A 22549-nucleotide genomic window follows, 5' to 3' on the forward strand; every position below is an offset into this window, starting at 1 on the left:
GGAAACTAGGACTGGGGATCAGAGGGGCTGCTGGACGACTCCACTGACTACTGGGTCGACTGGGACAAGAGGAAAACTAAAAGGTTCTCAATTAATACCTAATGGGAAACCTCCTGCCCAATTACTTGTAGCAGTGGGGGGGGCATAGGCAAAACAGTGCAGAATAAATAAGCATTGAAACAGTTAATAGGGTTGTCACTTGCATATTTGATGCACACAGACACATGCAAGGTACACACTCATAGATACAGAGAGTAACACACCTCCAGGAAACCATGCACAAAGGAGCAGGGAGTTTTTGTTACCCCATACACAGATCAACGACCATACATGTCCATTATTCCTGGCTACATACAGTTTGAACTGTTTCTCAGAGCTTATTCAATAAGTTCAAAGAGAGGAGTAATAGGTCAGCTACCACGGGCATTAGTAGTTGCAAGTGTGGTTCACATTTTGATCAGCCCACACTACAGATGTTGGTTGTTGTACCAGTCATTCATGAGGTATGGAGCATTTTCTCTTCACAGGCACATGGCAATTTCATGGGAATATTGTATGTGACTGCATATGGAGGGGAACCTTATTTGCTTCGTTTTGTGTTGTTCTAGTTAGGGCAACCACACTTCCAGATATCCCCGGAGACTATTAACGCAGAATTAGATGTGTGTTTTTCTCCAATTACCAGAGGCTCTTTGTTCCACAGTTATGGTGAGCAGGGCCAGAGCTTGGGTATTGGGTGCTTGCAACCAATCATGTACTGTTAAACATCCTAGTGGTGCTGGGTAGGTGGGGGATTTGTTCAAGCAGGCTGGGGAAGTTTTCATTGCTCATTTGCTTTTATAGTGTTTCTTGGAATGGGCAGGGGCACGAGCCCTGACACAGAATTTAACTTCTGCACATCCCCACCTTCTGTTCTGGGGCTCCCTGGCCCTTCTCTAGTTGACTTTGCCTGTTACTTACGGTGTTCGGCATTCACGCCTGCGCCAAATGCATCTGTAAGCCAAGGTGAGCATTGGACTTGGACTGGCGCTTTTGAGTAGGTCCATCCTTGCTAGTTTCTCTGACACCACCTGTGCTCTACCTCTATTCTATCCCAGTTCATTATGGCAGTGATGACATATACCCACCGGCACTTTTCAAGTTTCTATGGTGCAAAGTCTCATTTGTCACCAATTCAGCAATTACTTCAGACTAGTAGAAGCAGAGGGGGTCGAATAAATCAGGCTGTTCCAAGTGCGGGTGTACATTTATTCCTTGCTACCTGGGCAAAAACAATGTGGAAATCGATTTGTGAGATTTACATTCTAGGGTGGGCTTTCAGTTAAAAGTCTGTCTCTAGTAGTTTTCCCCCTTGTCGTCCTTTTTAGAGCTCCCACTTGGAAACTTGCTGTTATTACCTCAACATTTTGCCATTATTTTCACATAGATTTATCGATGGGTGTTCCTCCCAGGTACAGGCAGACAATACAATGCTGAGACTGAGGGAGTGAAGTTATAAATTCAAGACATGTTCATCCATTCTGAAGAAATGTGAAAGAAACCTGTATGTCACCCATTTTATGAATAAATAGTTGTACAGCCTGCTAAATGTACTTGATGTTTATTAAATAAATGCTGCACAGGGAACACATGTAATGTTGAATTTTATTGTAAACATACTCACAAAAAAACAATGCAAAAAAGTAATTTTTATTTTCTGGATTATCTAGAGAAAATTATGAAAACTGGCACTTTCTCATTATTCTTTATACATGTTTTGCATTTTGATACAGGGATGATCTCATACATCGATTTATTGTTATATGTCCATGCAGCATTTTCAGACAGTTCTCGATAAGCCTCTGCACAAATTCTATGGTCCACTCTAGTCTGCCTTCAGACAGTGTATGCGTTCATCATTGCTTTAAACCATAAAAGTCTTATGCATGCGTATATTCTAAAAATTTATTGTTTCAACGTGATGATTTAAGTGCTTATATGTTACACAAAGCATGATAATTGAGTGCACTTTTCAGACACAAATGGTTCAAAGCGATGGTTTAAATACTTATATCATTCATTCTAAAAAAATGTCCCTTTGAAAGTTGTCTTGTGGAAATAAACCTCTATGGGTGGCAATGTATCAAAGAGCGGGCGTGGCCTACTGGCAGCAGTGGAAGAAAATTAGTAATTGAAAAATCTGTGGAAGTTAAAAACGACTTTTACATCAACACAGGTTGTATGCATCACTATCAGATTTTATTATAACTTGTGCAGGTGAACTTCTAAAGATAACATTTCACTTTGATTGGCTGATCAAACCATCATAGGTAGGCAAAAAAGCGATATACAGAGCAATTTGAAGGTATTTGTGTAATTCCGCCCTAGCTAACTCGGAAAATATCTAGACATGCCCACACCTACAGGTTAAAGTTCATAGTACACAGTGGCTGTCAACCTTCCCATACCCTAGTTGCTAAGCATAGTCAGTTAGAAGAATTGATACTATCCTGTAACTGCATTCAGATTCGTGTGGGTTGTTTATTCACAGAAATGTCCTTTTCTCATCTCAGAGAGCCATGTATGTTTTACTTCCAATCCAGGTCACTGTTTTAGTGTTCCACTCCCGTCATTGAAAGAGGATTTCAAAGATGTTGACATATAAAACTTCACAAGGGTCAAAGGGAGAATTACCTTAATCTGGTCAGGCACATCAATATTTGGCACATCATTAACATGAAACTAGATAAATATTTTGGCACATTTTGTGTGGTTTAGTCTTAATACTTCAACATTCAAGTGAATTCTGCTGGGTGGGATTATGTATTACTTACTTTTGGTACCCCTGATATTGTAGTAAATCCAAGTCCATGCTGAAGATTTTATTGCATTGTAAGTTGATTTGCTATTCTTTGCACTCACTGTTATGTTCTCCTTAGGACATCTTGTAGTATGCTACTCTCTCTAGTAGTATGGTCATTGTGCTATATAGGTTTTTAGTTGGACTGTCATTGAAAATATGGTATTCCCACTTGTTTTGCTTATTACATCTGCAGGTATCCAGAGTGTTACCTATGTTCCTGTGCCGCCATCGTTTTGCCCAATATTTCCTGGTTATTTTGCTGCTCTGATCATGTAGCTCCCAGAGAACACCTAATACAGACATTGCAGAACATTGACATTTTCTGCAAGCCGGGTTTGGGCACACAGTAGTATTTTAGGAATGAGGTGACCAACTCCACGTCTCTGAAATTTCTAGTGCGGTTATGCAGTGTCCATTAATAGCCTGTTCTCATTGCACTGATGTTCCATCAAAGAGCAACTAGTCTTGGGCAGCAAGCTCTCGGTTTTTACCATTTTTAACAATTAATTTGATACTGCCCTACATTTTACATATTGAGGTACCAGAATATCGTTGTCAGAATATTATCTGACATAAATAGGTTGATTAGGTAATTCAGTCTTTAAGTCTTAATGATCCATCTGGATGACACTCAACTCCTTTGTCTTTAACCACCTCCTTGATGGTGCTGACGAATGATTAAAAATATGTCTTTCAGAAGTCGCATCCTGAATGTGAAATAGTGCTCTCAAAATGAGTATGGATAAGGCTAAGATACTTGTTCTAGACCATTCAAGTGAGAGCTGGTCAGACAACTGGTGCCCTTCTGACTTAAATTCTCATCCTTTTCTGGTGGCAATGTTCTAAAACCTAGGTTTTTTCCTGATAATATTCAAACTTCAAGATCACAAGTTAACAGAGTTTCTTCCTCATGCTTTCATTTTTAAAGATGTTTCAGAATGCTTTCCCTTTTCTACCCTTTTGATCTCACAAGGCTCTATATCAGACCATCACGTACGTGCTATCTTTGAGCAGCTAGGATGCTCTCATGTCTTAGCTTTTAGGGGTCAGCTACACTCCCTTCCCATTATGAAGAGAATTGCTGTTAAAGCTACCTGTCTCACTCATCATGAATTCTAATAATTGGAGCCTAATTATATTTATAAACTTTTGCATACTATATTCCCACTAGACTTTTAAACGGCTTCTGCTTCTAAGCTGACATTCCTGTACTGTAGAAGAGAAAGTCAGGCTAGTTGTTCCTTTTCAATGCAGGTGACGGAGCAATGGAACACTGTTCATACCCCTCTCAGACTTTATCCCAACCATCAGGGAGTTTGGAAATCCATAAGGTAACTCTCTTCATGTTTGTATCTTTTCTGCTTCATAAGCGAACATTATTTATATCTGCAATTCTTGAATGTGCCAGGACATCCTCAGTGTAACAGCAGTGCTTTACCAAGTATTAATGTTACATATACTCTCCAAAAATACTTCCCCATTGTAGATAATAGAAAATCTACTTTAATGAGACCATATTTTGTAATCAACATTAGGATACCTAATTATGGCAAACAATATTTCTCTATACGATATTCTGACATACAACCTTTCTGCGTGCATTATCAACTGCTCCTGCAACTTCTGGTTTTACTATATCTATAATCACTTTTCGCCCCAGACAGAACAAGGCTTGGTAAGTGCTAGTCATAATAACATCAGAGCTTGAATCGATGCATAAACACATAATCGCACAATCAAAACTTGTGTGAAGGAAATGACTCCCTCCCCTCACAATATGCCAGTTTAATGAAGTTGGACTAAAATCCTGTAACTTCTGGTCGTGAATTAGTTAGTTATATCTAAAAATGTTTGTTGAAGAACCTGATGCATGAAACAGAATTTTACAGTTAGATCACCCAAAGCAATACTCTGTTGGGAACTTTGATATAATTTCAAGGTAATGTTTGCTGTTTAGCCGGTCCCTATAGACTGATATTCTGCTTAAATTACCATTGGGCTCCATGAGATGAAAATGAGATATTGCTTTTGAACTTTGAAATCCTATGATTTTAAGATGAAGGATGAAAATTGTCATATTGGGCATATTTAAAAAAAACATTAGAATTCTGTAATGGCCCCAGAGTGTAAAAATTGACCAACACCTTCACACATGTTTACAATTATAAGTAACATCCTATCTCCTGTGGGTGATGTGGAGAAGAGGCACATTCCCCATCCACAATCACAGTGAGACAAGAATAATTTCATAGCTATCTCAACCATCACAACAAGGCAAAAGAAGCCTTCCTAGATTCAGATAAATAGCGAAGAGACTCTACCACTTACAGTATGATGTGTTGCACTATAGTTGTTCAGTTGCTGATCAATGCTTCACCTAACTTGTGAACCTGTTGCACAAAGTGTATTCCGTATTAGAAACAAAAGATGCAAAAAGAATTCAAATAAAGAGGAGCTTTTACGCAGAATCACACAATTTGGCTTTAGAGAAGTTGAAACTTAGCAAACAAAGATTGATAAAATACTCATCGCTGCTCTTCTGAATGACGTCTATGCTATGCATATGTTTAGAAGCAATATTTGGCCAAAATTAAATCTGTTATTTAAGGGTGTAACCATTATTAAAATAATTGATAGACAAGCACACTGAGGAATAATTTAAATGTCAATAAAACATCTTTTGAGGTTTCAAGGACACTAGCATCAAATGACCTCTCTTTCACAGGTGTTCAACCAAAAGTTTTTGTATTAACCGCATGGGTGCTAAGGATGTGCTGGATGCATGTCCTAGCACCCACCTGCCAGGGAAGCGCTGGCGCTCCCCCCACGGACCACACTCAACACTCGATTTCACTGGGGTGGCAACACCCACACCCCCTGGTTATATGATGACGTTGGCACACACACAGCACACCGTCATCAAGAGATGTGGCTGCTGCACTAAGGGTAAGTCCTCAGCTGTTGGGGTATCCAGTGGGGAAGAGAGACATTGGGAGAAAGAGAAGATTTTCCCCTTTCCCCCGCTGTCTCTCTTCAATGCATTCCTGCTGTGGGATACCAGGTGGGACTGTGACCGCACAGCAGGAATGCACCAACTAGACACCAGGAATGCCTTTTGGCGTGGGGAGTGGCCCATTGGGCTAAGATCGCTCCCCATTTTTGAGGGCCCATATATTGGTTGTTTGCTGCCGCCCCCTCAAACCCCCCACACCGGGGGCAGTTTACCCGTTGTTTAGGCTAATCTGCCTCAAAGGGGACAGAACACCACTAGACACCAGGGATTTATATAGTTACTTGTCTGGAAGCAGCCCCTTGGGCAAGAGTCACTCCCCAAATATATTAACACAGGTTTTGGCAGTTTTCCACCTCCCAAGGGCAGATCGGCCATTTCTTAGGGCGGCAAGCCCCCAAAGGGGGCAGAAAACCACTAGACACCAGGGATTTATTTTGATGCATTTCGGGGGGTCGCCCTTGGTCAAGGGTCACCAGTTAAATATATTGGCACATGTTTAGAGTGTTTCCCCCCACACAGATCAGCCTTTTTTTAAGCCACTGACCCCCAGTGGGGCAGAAAACCACCAGACACCAAGGATTTATTTTGTCGCATGTTGGTGAGCAGACCCTTCAGTAAGAGTTGCTCCCCAAATATTTTAGCATAGTTTATGGCTGTTTTCCCCGCCCCATCCCTGTCTGGGGGCAGATCGGCCATTTTTCAGTACATTGTATGTAGGGAAAACCTACCAACCCCAGATATTTCTGTAAACTTGGCACTGGGGGACTCCAGGGTGAAGTGTCTCATATGGATCCCACAAGGTTTACTTACCCAGAAGCCCTTGCAAACCTCAAACGTACACTAAAAGCACATATTTTTATCACATTGCTGTGTGTGAAAACACTGAAATCTGCAGGGATCCACAAATTTCCTACCACTCAGTGTTACCACATTTCTTCTGATAGAAATGGTGCCTCACTTGTGTGGGTTAGTTTCTTTGGGAAAACCTTGAGGGATCTACACAAATGACCACTTGCTGAATTCAGAATTCTGTCTACTTGTCAGAAATATGTGGCTTTCCGGCATCAACCATGACTTTCACCCTGGTTTCCACAACAAATTGGAAGCAGATTGAAAGCAAACAAATTAGGAAAAATGGGCTACCGCTTTGAGAAGTGCCAAAGCTGTATTAAAAACATAGGTTTTCTGATTCAGCTCTGCATGTTCCTAAAAGCAGAGAAGATGGTGACTTAAACACAGCAAACATTTTGTTGGTAGCATTTTTAGGAAATCAAATAGATACTTTTTTGTGGAGCACTTCTTTCCTATCCCCCCCCACACATTTTTTTTGCTGTATTTGCCCATTTTCTCAGTCTCTACCAGGAGAATCCACATACTATGGGTACCTTTAGAATCCCCAGGATGTTTGAAAAAAGTACACAAATTTGGCTTGACTACCTTATGTGGAAATAAAGTTACAGAGGCCTAAGCATGAACTAACCCTAATAGCCAAAAAAGGGTTTAGCATTCTAGGGGGAAAAGGTTTAGCAGACAAGGGGTTAACCTGCACTTACATTAGCCTCACAATATCAACACTTTATCATGGAAGCTGATGTAGAGTCAATAAAACAATTCCATACTTCCACATCTATGCTTTCCTTGATGATATGATAGGCGATATTCTAGAGCAGATATAATTGCAGGTTTATATCGATGACCTTAATATTTTGACATACAACCCTTTCAGAACTCTAAGAACATGGCGTTTCAAGTTGTCGTACTACCATCCACTACTTATGCCTTTGCTACTTTAACAACAGAACAGCCCCTTTCAAATGCAACTAGATACAGTTTGCCATTCAAGGGCTGCTTTTTGGTATTAAAGAAGGGACTACCGGGCTCTGTACTTAAAAGACGAGGGCCAGATTATTTTAAATTCATCCTTACCCGACAATTGTGTACTGTTGTCTGGTAATTTTGCACTCACTTCTGTAACAGTCGACTAATGCAAACAAAAAGGACAAATGTTCTGACTGACCAAAACTGCATGGCAATAATGACATTCAGATAATTAGTATATTAGTCAATCCAGTTAATATTGCGCTTGATGCCTCAACTGCACATTAAACCATTTAATTGATTATATGAAAAATTATACTTTAATTCAGGTTGAACTGATTAAACCACGTTATGTCAGTAAGAGAAATCTCTCACCCTTTAGGACTTTCCTCCAAAGAATAAGAGGGAAAGAGTTTTGAATGGCCTTTTAACTTGAAAAAAGTATTTTGTGCTCATACCAGGCACCGTGTACTTGATTCGGAATGAACTGATTTCAGTTTTTTTCAGTTATCTTTTATCCCTGCTGTCCCTGACAGTTTACTGGCACAACATTAGTACTATTTTGTTGAGTGCATAAAACTATGAGCACTAGTACAGATACGCATATAAACATTTGGTATACTGCACCTATATTCCATTGCACCCCCCTGTCTTGCAAGGTTTCAAAATGTACGTGATTTTCTTCCAACTAAAGTGGAGTTTCATTGACCTTCTTTGCAGCTAATTGAAGGGCAGGTTAGTAGCACTCTGAAGTTCTTATTGACTTCTGTCTTAGAAAAACCTTTTGGGGGTGGAGTCGCACGAGGAGTGTTGTCAAAATAAGTTGGAAGTTGCAGACTTTCATCTCATAAACCCTGTAAACAGCTCTGTACAGTGACGAGAACCGAAGTCAAGGTGGTTCCTGTCAATGTATGAAAGGTCTGACAGTTGGCACCACTAAACCTTTAACAGTTTTTAAGTATTTTTAAAACAAACTCCCAAAGTGAGAGTTTGTTTTAGAAAAACAAAAAACTAATGGCCCCCACACCCTGGAGTTTTCTCTCAGGATGTGTGTGTGTGGGGCGAGAGGCATTATTTTTTTCCTGTCCCTTACTGCCAGGCAGTGATGGACGGACAGAAAAGAAAAACCTTTCACACCATAGACCCTAATTAAGGTGGGCAAAATAAATTAAGTTCCCTGATGACCTCTATTCCGTTTGTCTGTCGGAGGAAACATTCTGTAGATGGAGTAGATGAACGGGCTCTGTCGAAGGAATACTGATGGTCCATCCGACTCAAAATAGGGAGGGTGGACCAGGAATTTGGCAGGCAGAGTACTTTGTTGCATGTGCGACAGAGTAACCTATCCGCTAAACTCTAAATCAGGCCCCCACGTTCCTAACTTCTAAAACTGCAGTTTAAACTAGTCTCACTATCCAAGAACATGTAAAGACAGAGGCCAGGGAATTGCTAACCAAACTGCCAGTGCCACAATTTGTTGCCAATGAGGGCAAATTTGTTTATCAACTTCCAGTCAGTTTTTTCTGATAACCAGTCATGGATACTGTCCCCTCTTTCCTCCTCAAACTTCTCCACCAGCTAAATGGCATCTGTAAATCTCCTGGACGTGCATTGAAGACATTATTCATTGGCTGTGTTAGATCGCAATTAGAAGCGGAGAGCAGGCAAACCATTCTAACCCACAGTGAGATGGTATGTGGCCGGGCAAATAGAATATTCGCCTGATAAATACTTTTTACGAAAGAGACCTATGCATTTGCACTAACCCCAATTTCCTGTTCTAATACCTCTAGCAGTAGAGTATGCTTCAACAGTGTCAACGATGGTAGGGAGGACCAGGAGAGCCTGTACTGTTGCGCAACCCAGAGCTCCTTGCAGGAGGACTTTCCCTTCACACTCATTATGCTCTGAATTATGCATAAAAGGAAGGTAGCTACAGAATTAGCAGTAAGCATAACATATACATTAATCATGTGAATCTGTATAGCTGATACTTGGCTCACTACCAAAATCCATCAGCTTGGTGGATCCAAGTATGCTTACTTCTGTTATGTATGTCTCACATAGTTCATTTACAGTAAATTGCTTCAGTGTGCGTTTGTGATGCTAGTACTCAATCCGCAGGTGCATCAGACTTAACAGACCAATCGTGTTAATCCATTATAGTTGCAACCATTGGTAAACTACACATTGAGAAACAATATGGTTAAAGAAGATTTGGCAGGCAAACATGTGACAATGGGAACACAATAAAAAGAAATAGGATAAGAAGCAATAGAGCAGATAAAAAGTTAATGATCAGCTCTGAAATGGTTCATGAGATAGCAAACGGGAGGCAGTAAGCCTATCCTTGGGATACTGGCCCCTGCTGGCAAAAGATTAACACAATTTGCACATTCCTTTATCATCAGCACAGAAATAGATGAGTATTTGAATCACAGTGCATGATTAGTCTTGATTTGTAAACGTATAATTAAAATTCAGTTTTCAACACCTAAATTTATATAAGATGCTCTTAGTAAACAAATCCAAAACTGGTTCTTTTTGATATTGGTTCTGTTTATCTTTGGCACTTTCGCTTTTGAATCACAAGAGATTCATTATTTTTGTAACCACAGGAGAGATGCACTCGAATTATGACTCTACACTTTCATGCAGTATCTTTCACATATTGTGGGTACATGGGTGCTTAAGACTGACGACTTCACACTCAATAGAAACATTAATAATTTACAGAAAAATATGTGCAAATTTCATGTAGATATTTCCAAGCCTGGTTGGTAGGTGCAAGTGCAAAACAAAATTCTCATTCTGAAGAGGAGTGGTCTAAGGAGAAGCATACAGTGAAGTCAGGGACATGACTAAGTGCTTTAGTAGGGATGGTGTTTGAGGTTCCATGGAGAGAGGCCTGGCACCCATGATCAACAGTATCAGGGCAATTTCTAGAACCTCGGTTGTGAGTGAGTGATGTGAAAGTGCACGAATGTTCCAAGAAGAGATACCATCCCATAGCAATCATTCGTCTAGCGCCCAAGCCCTGGACCAGTTCATTATCATTCACAATAAATATGTCTCCTGCACAGTGTATACATCTTTCCATGCAGAAAAGATCTACAGGTCGAACTATATTAGTTACATCTTTGCATGTTTTCAAGGCCTTTGTCTGAAATCAGAGAACAAATAGGCATGCCTATCATCACTAAAAGATGCTCTGCCTAGAAGCCGGCAAACATCTTTGAACACTAAGCATCCACAGTAGATCAATGTAGACAAAGAGCTTCCATTACTTTCAGTGGTAACTGGTTCTTGTAGGGCATCATGGCGAAGAAACCCTCCAACAGAGTTTTACTCTGGGAGCTCGGACCGGCATCTATCACAATGGTAAACACTAGTCAATCCCTTTTTTACGGTTACAAGGCATGATTCTTTTTTCAGTAGAAAGTAAAAATTTGGCACATATCTGGAGCAGTTTAAAATGTTGCTGTCCGCAAAACACATAGTAAATGTACGATCAATGACTTGAGCAAATTGGCACAGTATAAAGAGATGCTCAAACACTTTTATATGTGTCTGGCCAGCTAGCGAACAACACGCTCCGCTGACCTGATTGGTAATGTCCAGGCTATGAGCATGCAGATTTTGAAATCTCATTTAGGAGTGTCACTTCATAAAAGAAATTACGTATCTCACAGCTTTTCATTTTCAATAACCCTGCCCACACGGTGCGAAAACTGTTGTTCCAAAAATTGAAATAAAAATTAGCCATTTGTGTATTCAACACAATGAAGTCGGCATCAGCTTTTGAATCATTCCTTCAGCTGCTAACAGATCTTGCATATCATGATAATGTTGTTTCCTGCTCCGAACCAGCAAGTTGTCAGAACTGCGATGTCTGGGTGAAGGATATCGCATCTGACTTATCGATGGCAAAGCCTCCGTTAACATATGATTTCTTGGTGTCTCCGTCCTCTTCATTCTCAAGCATTATTGGTTCGATGGCGAAAGGGTTTGCGATGTTGACTTCGGAGGTGGTGTCCATCTGCTCCAGCTCCTTTTTGGATAGCTTCTCGACAATCCCTGTACCAAACGCATCTCCAAGAACATTCACCATTGTCCTGAAGCGGTCACTGCAGAACAAAAGAGCATTTAGGAATCAAAATCACAACTTTGAAATATAAAAAAAACTATGTATTTAGAAGAAAACCATGACATAATCTGTGAGGTGAATTAGTGTGAGAGAATGAAATAAAATAATATTTTTGTAGTAAAAACACTCTGCAGTGAAAGCACCTGGTGCCCTTGAAGCAGGTTGTCTTCATGCAGCCTCTAATCTCATCAGTCTTAATGGTCCTCCACTGGCATCACCTGAGGGCTCTGAATGGGTCAGTTTTCAATCTCTTCAATGTCTGCATGGTGCCAGCTCCAACATGAGGTATCACATATATACCACAACATTCAAGTAGGTGATCATTGGCAGGCCAAGAAACCTTACAGCACTTATTGCACCAGAAGTGTCTCTGAAGATGTGAGTCTGGCTCTTAGGTTAAAAAAGGCTTGCTAATGGCTCTTCATGGGCCTCCTTGTACAAATAGTCTGGGACTTGTTAATGTTACTGCAGTTGAACAATTCAAATAAAAATATATTTCTATCATTATCATATCATCCAATATGGAAGCCTGAATCTGCACCTCCTTCCTCAAGGGAGGGCACCCGAGTTTCTTTCTTGTCGCCTTTAGGGCTGAAGGCTATTTTCTGAGATTCAGGAAATCCCCAAAAATGTACCTGTTACGCTAGATCTGTGATGTGAAGTTCATTGCAGCTGACTGACCCCATCTCAGTGATGTGTTGACAGTAGATGTTATTACTGTGCTAGCTGTGACTTCATATCCCCTTTAAACCCCCCAAGCCCAGTCTTCAATGGAAAGAAATCTGAAGCGGCCTACAATAAGTGCTACTGTTAGGAAAAAGAATACATAAATAAAACAAATAAACATTATCCTATGTTATTACATTACAGCTCATGGATTCTCTTTGGGAGCTCTGGTAAACATCGAGGTATTCAAATAAGTTTGTGAGACTGAGATATCTCGAAGGTGGACTTAGAATTGCCTACAAACACAAAAAAAGAGTAAGTCTTGCATTCCTTCCTGTGTATTTGCAATATTATTTAGGAGGGAATCGGCTGAAGGAAGTATTATCTTTACACCCTGCAACGCTGAAGTCATACAAATGAAATTTAGAGAGCACTTTGGTCAATTTATATCATATTTTCTGCTTTTTGTACATCTTTTTTAGAAGATTTATAAGCAGATGGGTGAAAATTGTAAACGAATTGCGAAACAGGTGGAATCAGCTCTTTGTTAAACCTCTTGCTAAGTGAAATTGGGCAATGAAAACTACACAAATCTGCTATGCTGGTAAATCTGAAAAAATAGCCGGTTTCGGGTGTGTAGTGCAGTTCATGTGGATCTCTAAGGCTAGAAAAATATGATCCAGTGAGAACCGCATGAACCAGGTAGTTTGTGGTTTGCCTCATACGGGCTGCCATCCGTCTTGTTTTAATCTGGGCAGAAATAGGTTAGTGCAATTTCAAAGATTTATGTAGTGATCTGTGTCTGCCTACAACGGAATTACAACATTTTTCACACAACTGTATTTATAAACATGGTAGGCAAGTTAAAAAAAGAAAGTTTTTGGTAGATTTACAAGGCAGGGCATTTTTAGGTAAACGTAAGGTAAGCAACTCATGGTCAGATTATCAAATATTTTGCTCTGGGTTAACAAGCACAAAATGTTTTTTTAATAATTTACTTTCCAGCGCACAGCTTGTTTTGCATTGGAAAGTACCCTACATGTAACGCAAAGCAGTGCGAAGCTTAGTTTTGGGTTGCTTAGCGCCAAGGGGGGCGCTACCTGGGTGGTATAAGGGCGTTCCCATGCAATCACCCATGCCTTTTGATTAAAAAAACTATCTACAAACAATTGTAGAATAGGTTCAGTACCAAAAGTTGATGCCATCTGAAAGGAGACGTTAAGACGAGAAATGTTTTAATTTCTACTTTTTTGCCTACTTTGCATGCATGCTGCCCTGGGCAACACACATACGAATTGGGAGAAGTGTTTGAACTTGTCTAGCATAATATTTTGTACAGGAATGGTACCCTTCCTGTACAGCACCTATGCTAAACTCAGGCACACACCTTAGAACTATGGCGCTAAGGTGTCTGGCGCACAGCAGCTGAAATCAGCGCCGGCACTAGGGAGAACGGAGGAGGGAGCCTCTGTAGATATGGTGCTCTCCTGCTCCCTCCCTGTCATTCATCGCAGCACAGCATATTTGGCTGCTGCGCTGCATAGCGTGACTTCTTTGAAAATCTCCCCCTACATATTTAAGGTAAAGCACTCTTCTAAGTGCAATCCTTATTTTTGCTGCTTTTAATTATGGAAAAAGTTTGCCCTCCAAGAGGGGTTACACTTTGGGTCTCAATCCCACAGCCATTTTGCACTCTGCATTTACCGAAAATTGTTCAAACTTCAATATTTATTTCATTTCAAAGGTTTCTGCAGTGGATCTTGCATCACTGTAGTGCTTAGCCTATCAATCTGTGGTGGTCTGCAGTAGCTGCTGGCATAGACCGAGGGTGGTGAGGCAGGGGGCACAAAGAAAAGTAATAATAAATAAAACAGACTTAGCTTCCTGGCTTGCAGCATAATGTCCTCCTCCCTCGGGTGTCTTCTTGAAGCTCTGGACCCAGAAAACTACACTACCCAATACTGGCGCTGTTCTCACAGCATGAGAGAAGTGCCAGGATTGGAGGGAGCGGCCTCACTCAGGACTCTCAAGAGCACTGGAGATGCCATTATTATTAACCTAGCAGCCTAAGATATTGGCATTGTAAATATGCTGTGGCACATTGCGCCACCGGAATGCCAAAAAAGTGACATTCTGTAGTGAAAAGTGTCAGTAGGGCCTCATAAATTAGGCACTTAGAGCCTCCACATCTTCTAGGGACCTCGTAGGAGGTGACCAAGCGCTGTAGTGTTAGCCCATATTGATAAGTGTTGTACCGAAATCCAAAAGCTCTGAAAGAAGTACAGTGCTACAACATAACCAAGGCTAAATGGCAAGGGCCAACAATGCGCCGCCTGGAAGACTAAAACCCACACTGTTTCGGGCCAGAACTACAGGGTCACCCAAGACCCAAACCTTCCCCAGCCACAGATCACCACCAACTATCGCATGACTCCTTGGCGACAAAGAGGTGGCATGAATAGAAGTGGAGTTTATCCCGGGGACCACTGAAGGCACCACCAGTAACACTGAGTGCTGAGCATAAAATAGTGTGGAAAAGTGAGATCTGGCCCAAGCACTGCAAAATCCTGATTCCACACAATAGCAGCCTCTATGGGAGAAGCACGAACACATGCGCTAGGCGCAAGTGCACCGCAGTAGCCGTCACCGCCTAATGCACCCCTCGCTCAGACCAAGTACGCCGCAGGCCTCTCTGGTAGTTCTTGGCAACTTAGCGGGGGAAGTGTGCTCTCATAGCAAAACCTGTCACACATCACCTCAGCTTCGAGTCCTCTGACCTCTGGCCCCTTCGCACCCAGGCCTGTCAGAGACCTGCCTTCTGTTTGAATAAAATGATTAGTAGTTTAGGCGCGGTTAGTATTATGTGCAGGTATGTTACAATGACATTCAGCACTAAATTAAAGTTTACTCCCCACTGAAATCTTGGTTGTTATACATTTGAGAAATGATAAGGCAGTAGAAGAAAGTTGCAAATCCAACCCTTCATGTGCTACAAAGAAGAAGCAAAACATCACGATGCTATACATCACATGCTGACTTAGGCCATGTAGGAAATTTTGGGGGAAATGTGCTGAAAAATATACTTTTTTGCCACAATTATTTGAACTTTTCATTGGGGAGGTTGACCACCCGAATACCCCTTAGGAAGGTAATGAAGAAATTGTTCTCTATTTGGCCTATTTTTTCAAAATTTTCTTGAGGGAGAACCCCTTCAAACTCCCATACAAAGTCAAGCTCACAAACTTGCTTGGTGTGTTTAGAGGGATGTATTAACACCCCACCACTTTTAAAATTCACCACTCGCCACTGTTTAATTCCATATGCGCAGAATTGAACAGATCAGATTACTTTGTAACTCATTCTCAACGCTACTGCTGTAGCTGTGTTAACTATCTACCAGGTTTCGCCCTTATTTTGGAGAGGGGGAGGATGTTGTTAAAAGTTTACAGAGGTAGAGTGGATCTACAGTTCTCAGACCTTATCACCGACATATTTACAGAAGAATTGTTTGTGTTGAGCTGAATCCAAAGTTCAATGTCTTTTTAAAATCGACATTTTACAAATACACATTGCAGCTGTAAAACAATAACTATAAAAAAAAGTAAACGAACACTATTTCTTTATAGGTACACTAAAAGCATCAAGTGCCTGTAAAGCATTTATATTTTTGTGAAAGGGTAATTTCGGCTTTATGATTAAAAAAATTAAAAACATTAGCAGGGTTAAATGTTTTTGGCCCATCACATAATATATAACCTATCACAGCATTGGTTTGATTTAAATACTAGACTCCCGATGCTCACAATAACGCTCAAAATAACATAAGGACTGTCAGAAGGTAAGACACTATTGATAGATGAATGTGGCTCACACAGGCCAAGGCGTCAAGTGGACCAGCACTGAACTCTTCCCTGGCTGCTCACCTCGGCTAACCCTGGGAGACTGATGGCCCAAAATGAATGTCTATGGTCAGGCAACTCTGCTGACTTTACTCTCCATCATCACATGATACTATTATAAAGCCGGTATAAAATGCCACCCAATGGGGCAGAATATTTTAAGTAAATAAAGGGTTAACAGCAAGAGAAATATTATAACACAGGAGCAGAAGGCCTATACCTGCCATTATTCGCCATCTGCCCAGCTGTCTTCAATGAAGCGTCCAAAATTCCAGAGTTCTAACATGGGTTAATTAATTCTAAAGGTTGGGAGTGAAAATACAATCTCTTTATAAAACGCTGGTGATTATTTTATTTTTCATTTTCATGTCAGAGTGCGCTGGTTGAAAGCAAATGTGCCACTAGCCTCTTGTAGGTAAAATTAATGCCATTTCTATGTGGCCAGTGATGTAAGTGTCTCACGTAGACGATGGGTTAAGGAGTGAGAAGGGTGATGCTGTGGCCTGTCACAGTTGCTTTCAGTTCCTGCTCCAGGTTACAAATGCTAAACTGGCCCTAAGAGCAGCTGTTACAAACCTCGGGCAGCACCTCTCAACCCTCACCCCGCTGGCGGTACGGTGGGCGGGGGGTGGGGGAGGGAATCATTAGACACGGGTGCTACAAGTAAATACAGACCGAGACCTACCTCTCACAGAGGCACCAAACTCGCTGATATTTAAACAGTATGACTTCATGAAGGGAATGGATGGAGTGACAGGCCCTTTCTGGAGCAACTTGCACTTACTAACCCCGGGACCATCTTCATGTGAGAGTTGCACCTCATAACGCTTAGAAGTGCAGTGTGGCCTGATCGCACAGTAGCTGCAGACTTCTCGTGATTCTGAGTTTCCTGTGCAGGGGCGGCCTTAGGCATGTGCAAGCTGTGCACCTGGACAGGGACGCCAAACCCCAGGGGCCGCCACGCCAATATATATCCGTAATATAATAATTCTCTGAAGATGGATACATATATACGTGCCGGCCCCTGGCAGGGATTTGGCGGCCTCCACTCTGTAACACCTTCCTGAGCTCAGAGGGCTCCGCCCCGCCCGGACCCCCTCTTCCGGGGCCCCTACCTACGCTCCCTGCCCAGGGCCTCCATGAGCCTAGAGCCACCCCTGCTGTGTGAGTAGCTCATCCAGCGCAGTTTTTTTCCCTTTGCCTTCTGTGACTTCTTAATCCCTTTATATAATCACAAGTATCAATTGCAAGGTTAAATCCTGCTCTGGATTAGTCACTTACACATCAACTCGGGAAAATATCTGTGGCACCAGTCTCTAACTTGCATTGGGATGTAAGTTCTTTTGCACCAGAATTCGCTTGTATCAAATCCACATATTATTAGGAATAAACAGCCAGATTCATCAAGGGAAAATCGGCTTGCAAAGGGCCAGATTCTGAGAATCTGGCCCTTTGCGAGCGCAATTTTTGCATTTGGTATTCATCATCCCAAATGCAAAAATCGCAAAATGCGAAATCGCTATATTGCGAGGAATTGCATTTAGTGAATCTCTATTTGAGATTCCTTAAATGCAATTCATGAACCATTTCAGAATTGCGAATTCGCAACTTTTGGTCGCTATTTACCGCGAAGTCTGACTTCGTGGTAAATAGCGAAAACTTAGAAAAATGCACTTTAGTGCATTTTTCTAAGTTGTATGTTACACACACACACATGTCCTTTGGACATGTGTGTGTGCAACATCAGTCTACATTTTGATTTCAGGGGTGCTACAGGGTGTCCTTTGGACACCCCTGGCACCCTTGAAATCGCATCCTTATTTGCGATTAGCAAATTGCTAATCGCAAATAAGGAATGACTCCCCATTCATTCCTATGGGCCTAAAGGCCCATAGGAATGAATGGGGAGTCATTCCTTATTTGCGATTAGCAATTTGCTAATCGCAAATAAGGAAGCTGTAGGAATCGCAATTTATTTTGCGATTTCTACATGAATCCTGTTTGGCGAGTCTTTAATAGCGATTCCTTAATAATCGCTATTAAGGAATCGCAAAATGGGACATTGATGAATCTGGCCGCAAGAGCCCAAAAAGTACATTAAAAGTAGCAGCAGCTGGCATGTGGGGCAGAATGGGGGGCAGGCATATGTGGTGTCGGTGCATGCATGCATGCAAGGTGAGTGGTGCATGTAAAAAAAAGAAAAAAACACTTACGTTGCTTGCTGCATGACCTTTGCTGTCCTTCTCGCTATGGTCTCCTCAGGCTCCAGTAAATTTCCTTAGGCAATCCTGGTGCTGCTCCCCTGCTGGTAACTTAAATCATAAACAATTGGTTCATTCGGGTGCACTATATTTCTTCACTTCATACATATTTTATACCATATAGTAATTGCAAGAAGAATAAAAAAAAATAGATTTATTCATCTTGCAATGACTATATGGTATAAAATATGTATGGAGTGAAGAAATATAGTGCAACCAAATGAACCAATTGTTTATGATTTACGTTACTGCCCAGGTTCTTAGGGATACTGGGTCACCCCACAGATACTTACCTCCCCTGCTGGTAACTAGCATGAGAGAAACACCAGGATTGGAGGGAGCGGCCTGTCTCAGCACTCTCAAGAGCACTGGAGGCCTGTGCTTTCAGTAACCCAGCAGTCTTAAGACAGCTAGGTTAGAGAAGTTTAAAATGAGACTGTCTGGTTGGCCATTGCAAGACAGTCAGCCAAAAAGTCAAAAAGACATGCGCACGTTAAACTGAAGTGCACAGCTCACTACTGCTACTCAGAAGCAATGGACCCACCCCATCCTGACACTTGGTTTAGGATGGAAGGATGGAAAATAAAATGGTAATAAATTAAATTTATTGCCATTTTTTTTTTTACCACAGGGGCATTTTTGGCAGTGGGGCAACGCTCCACTGGTCTCACGGAGGAGCCGCTCCTGATTAAAAGTGTAATGCAAGTCACCTTGCCCTTATAAAGAAGGCCTTGTGCCTCTACATGAACATCTCGGTGATTGGCAATAGTTGAATAATCTGCACTTGGGGGTCCTTTATCCCATATGTTCTGGATGTTTTGGAACATACTTGGTTGTCGGCTTCTGGATACTTCGGATGACATGTTACACATTTTGCAACAAAATTGATGGATTAGAGATTAGAGATCGTTCTCCACAGGTTTTGGTCTTTTCTTTGTAGATATTATCTTATGTCCACCGAATAGTATATGACAGATACAAGGCTTACGAATAAGAACCAGAGTAGATTTAGTGACAAAAAAGGTATTTCTTAACAGTTAGAGCCAAAAATTAGTCAGAGGGTAATTCTTTGATTGGACTTCATCACTAGCTGCATACAGAATACTGTAAATTCGGTAGCAGGTTTCATGAGTTAAGGCCCCTGTTTTCATCAGGAATAAGAATTTCCAAAACTGCAGTGCCTTTAAATGTCCCTCATGCCAGTTTGGTGCATTCATTGTACATTGTGGTGGACATTCGGGTTGATGAAAGCTGGTTGCGACCTTTTTCATGCATCAGCTGAAGGTTGCTCTGCTGTGGGTTGGCTCCTGTTTTTCAGCCATTTTCCTGAATTGGAAAAGGTTAATTCCAGTCCTTTTTTGGGCTGAAAGAGCTTCAACGTTAATGTCATTTCGAAGACTTGCAATCAGCCAGGTAAACCTTTGAAACATGATTAATGGAGAGATTTAACACCTGAGAGTTTTTGCTAGATTATGGTGAGATGAAATACAGTGAAACACCAGTTTTTGGAGACTGACAAATCTCTGTTCAAATTAGCCTGGTTCATGGTGTAGAGACTTTTTCAACTGATTCTGGCCTCTACTGGAAGCTAATGGAGGACCTTTCAGTTTTGATTTCTGTCTTTGCATCATCTAAATGTGAGGGCTAAGTCACTGAGTTGGATGGGAGTATGCATCCTATAAAATAGCCATACTTTGGATGGTTCACAATGATTCACCTCACCTACCCTCTTAATTGAGTGCAGGTTCTTCAATGTCTGAAGGGTTCGTTTGATTATTTCATTCTTGTAGCCTGGCTCTAAGCCTCTGAAGTTTTTTTGGAGTTGAATTCTAAATCAAACATCTGCTTTTCCCCATCATTCATTGGATCAATAGTTAATGGAGAATAGAGGAAAACAACATATACACATTCAGTGAGTGTGCCAATGGTTTTCACAATGATTTTAGATTTCAAATGGTCAAAATGTTTATGATCTATCCAGACCATGACTTTTAGATTGTATCCTTCCAGTTAATGCCTTCAGTGTTGAAAAGCATCCCTAATGGCAGCGAGTTCTCTATTATAGATAGTATAATGTTGTTCTGGGGTAATAAGATTCCTTGAATAATAGGCAACCAGATGTACAGCCTCAGAGGTTAATTCTTGTTGAGATAAAGTGAACTCAAATGCGATCACCAAAGCATTAGTCTCAACAATAAAAGGTTGAATAACATCGGGATGGCATAAGATTGGGCAGAAGTGAAAGCCTTTTTCAAGGTTTGAAATCTCTTTCTTGATCTTGTAGTCAAAAAAATTGTTTTAATTTTTCAGTCCGGTGAGTGATAGGCACAGTGATGGAAATAAGAGATGGAAGGAATTGCCTATAAAAACTGGAAACGCTAATATATCTAGGGACTTCCTCTACTCACTTTGGTGTACACCACTGAAGCACAGCTTTACCTTTTTTTTTTATCCATAGCGATTCCCTTAGCGGAGATGTTATATCTTAAGAAAGAAATAGAAATCTGTCCAAATGTGCACTTCCCCAACATGTCATACAGAGAGTTTTTTATAGGCTTAGTAGTACTTTCCTAATGTGTTGCCCATGTTCTAGGAAAGCAGTTGAAAAATTCATAATATCAGTTCAGTTCATTAACTTTATTTCGATTTGTAAAAAATCACAAAAGTTAGGACAACATAAACATGAAGGCCAAATAGAACAATACAACATATCACTATAACAAGAAACTTGTGAATTAGCTTGGTTAAAAACGTACACCCTGGATAATCTTAATATAGCAATAATTAAATTAAAAAGACTCTAAAACACACACGTGGTAGGCGGCCTACATAAAGAATCGGCGTTCAGATTTCAATCTTTAAGGGAGCATCATAACAGTATGATAAAGTGCATTGTACTGTTTGGGGATAACAGAGGTATAGGACAAAACATAGACAGTTACCTATGCCTCCTTTCAAACCATTGGATCACTCAAACCCAGCCCAGGAACTTTGCTGTAGCGATCACAGTTGTTTTGAGGATTCTGAGAGCCTCACTACTGGACCTAGTACCCAGGCTAGGACATATGGGTTTCAACCAACTACGTCTGGGTCTACTGTAAACTGGACAGACAAAAAAGATGTGACCCAGTGATTCAATCCTGTCCGGACAGAAAGGGCAATTACTGATGTTTGTATTTTTATTACTCCATTTAGAGGTGAAGGCATTTATAGGTAATGTTCCCACCCTAAACTGATGGAATAATTTCCTGTCTCGAGTTGATGTAATTAGATCCCAATATCCTCATATTTAGGTACATGCTTAATGTCAAGAAAGACTTTGGACAGAGTATGGCTGGAAGAAACTGTAAAGCGTTTCATATTAATCATGTTCCAATAGGCTGCCTTTAACTCGGTTTTACTTGGGAATATACTTCCGGAAAGGGAGGTCCACAAACGGCACATCCCCAACTCACAGAGTATATTTTTGACACAGCTAAACCACACAATTTTGCTGAATATCATCTAAGTATATTACAATGTATAGATCCAAAATGTCTCAGAAAGGCATCACAGTATGCTCATAATGCCAATATTTTTTATTAAGGCTGTCATCCATTCATCTCCACATCCAATCCAATCCAGTTATATGCACCTTGCCGATCCAATTTAGTAAACCAGTGAGCAGGATGCCTTTGATCTAGCAAATCGGATATCAAAGGCAAAGGATAATGATTTGTGATACTAAAATTGTCCAAATCCTTGTAATCAATTCAAGGGCACAATTCTCCATTAGCCTTGGGGATAAAAACAATTTAAACAGCTGCTCATTGCATAGATGGCTGAATGAATCATTTTCTCAAAATTTCCAAGAGCCATTTCTTAACTCTGCCTTTTCATGTTGAGTGACAGTGTAAATTCTCT

General features: G+C 41.0%; 1 protein-coding gene across 1 annotated transcript in view; it reads right to left on the reverse strand.

The window, feature by feature from the left end:
• Nucleotides 1-1627: 1627 nt before the first annotated feature.
• Nucleotides 1628-22549, reverse strand: part of SLC1A1 (solute carrier family 1 member 1) — a 385327-nt gene continuing 364405 nt past the window's right edge. The window contains exon 12 of the mRNA XM_078675713.1: nt 1628-11800. Within this exon, the coding sequence (XP_078531839.1) occupies nt 11551-11800 (250 nt within the window). The 3' untranslated portion in view covers nt 1628-11550. The remainder of the gene's footprint in view (nt 11801-22549) is intronic.

Source organism: Lissotriton helveticus, chromosome 2_1 (assembly GCF_964261635.1).
Source record: "Lissotriton helveticus chromosome 2_1, aLisHel1.1, whole genome shotgun sequence".
Classification (NCBI taxonomy): Eukaryota; Metazoa; Chordata; class Amphibia; order Caudata; family Salamandridae; genus Lissotriton; species Lissotriton helveticus.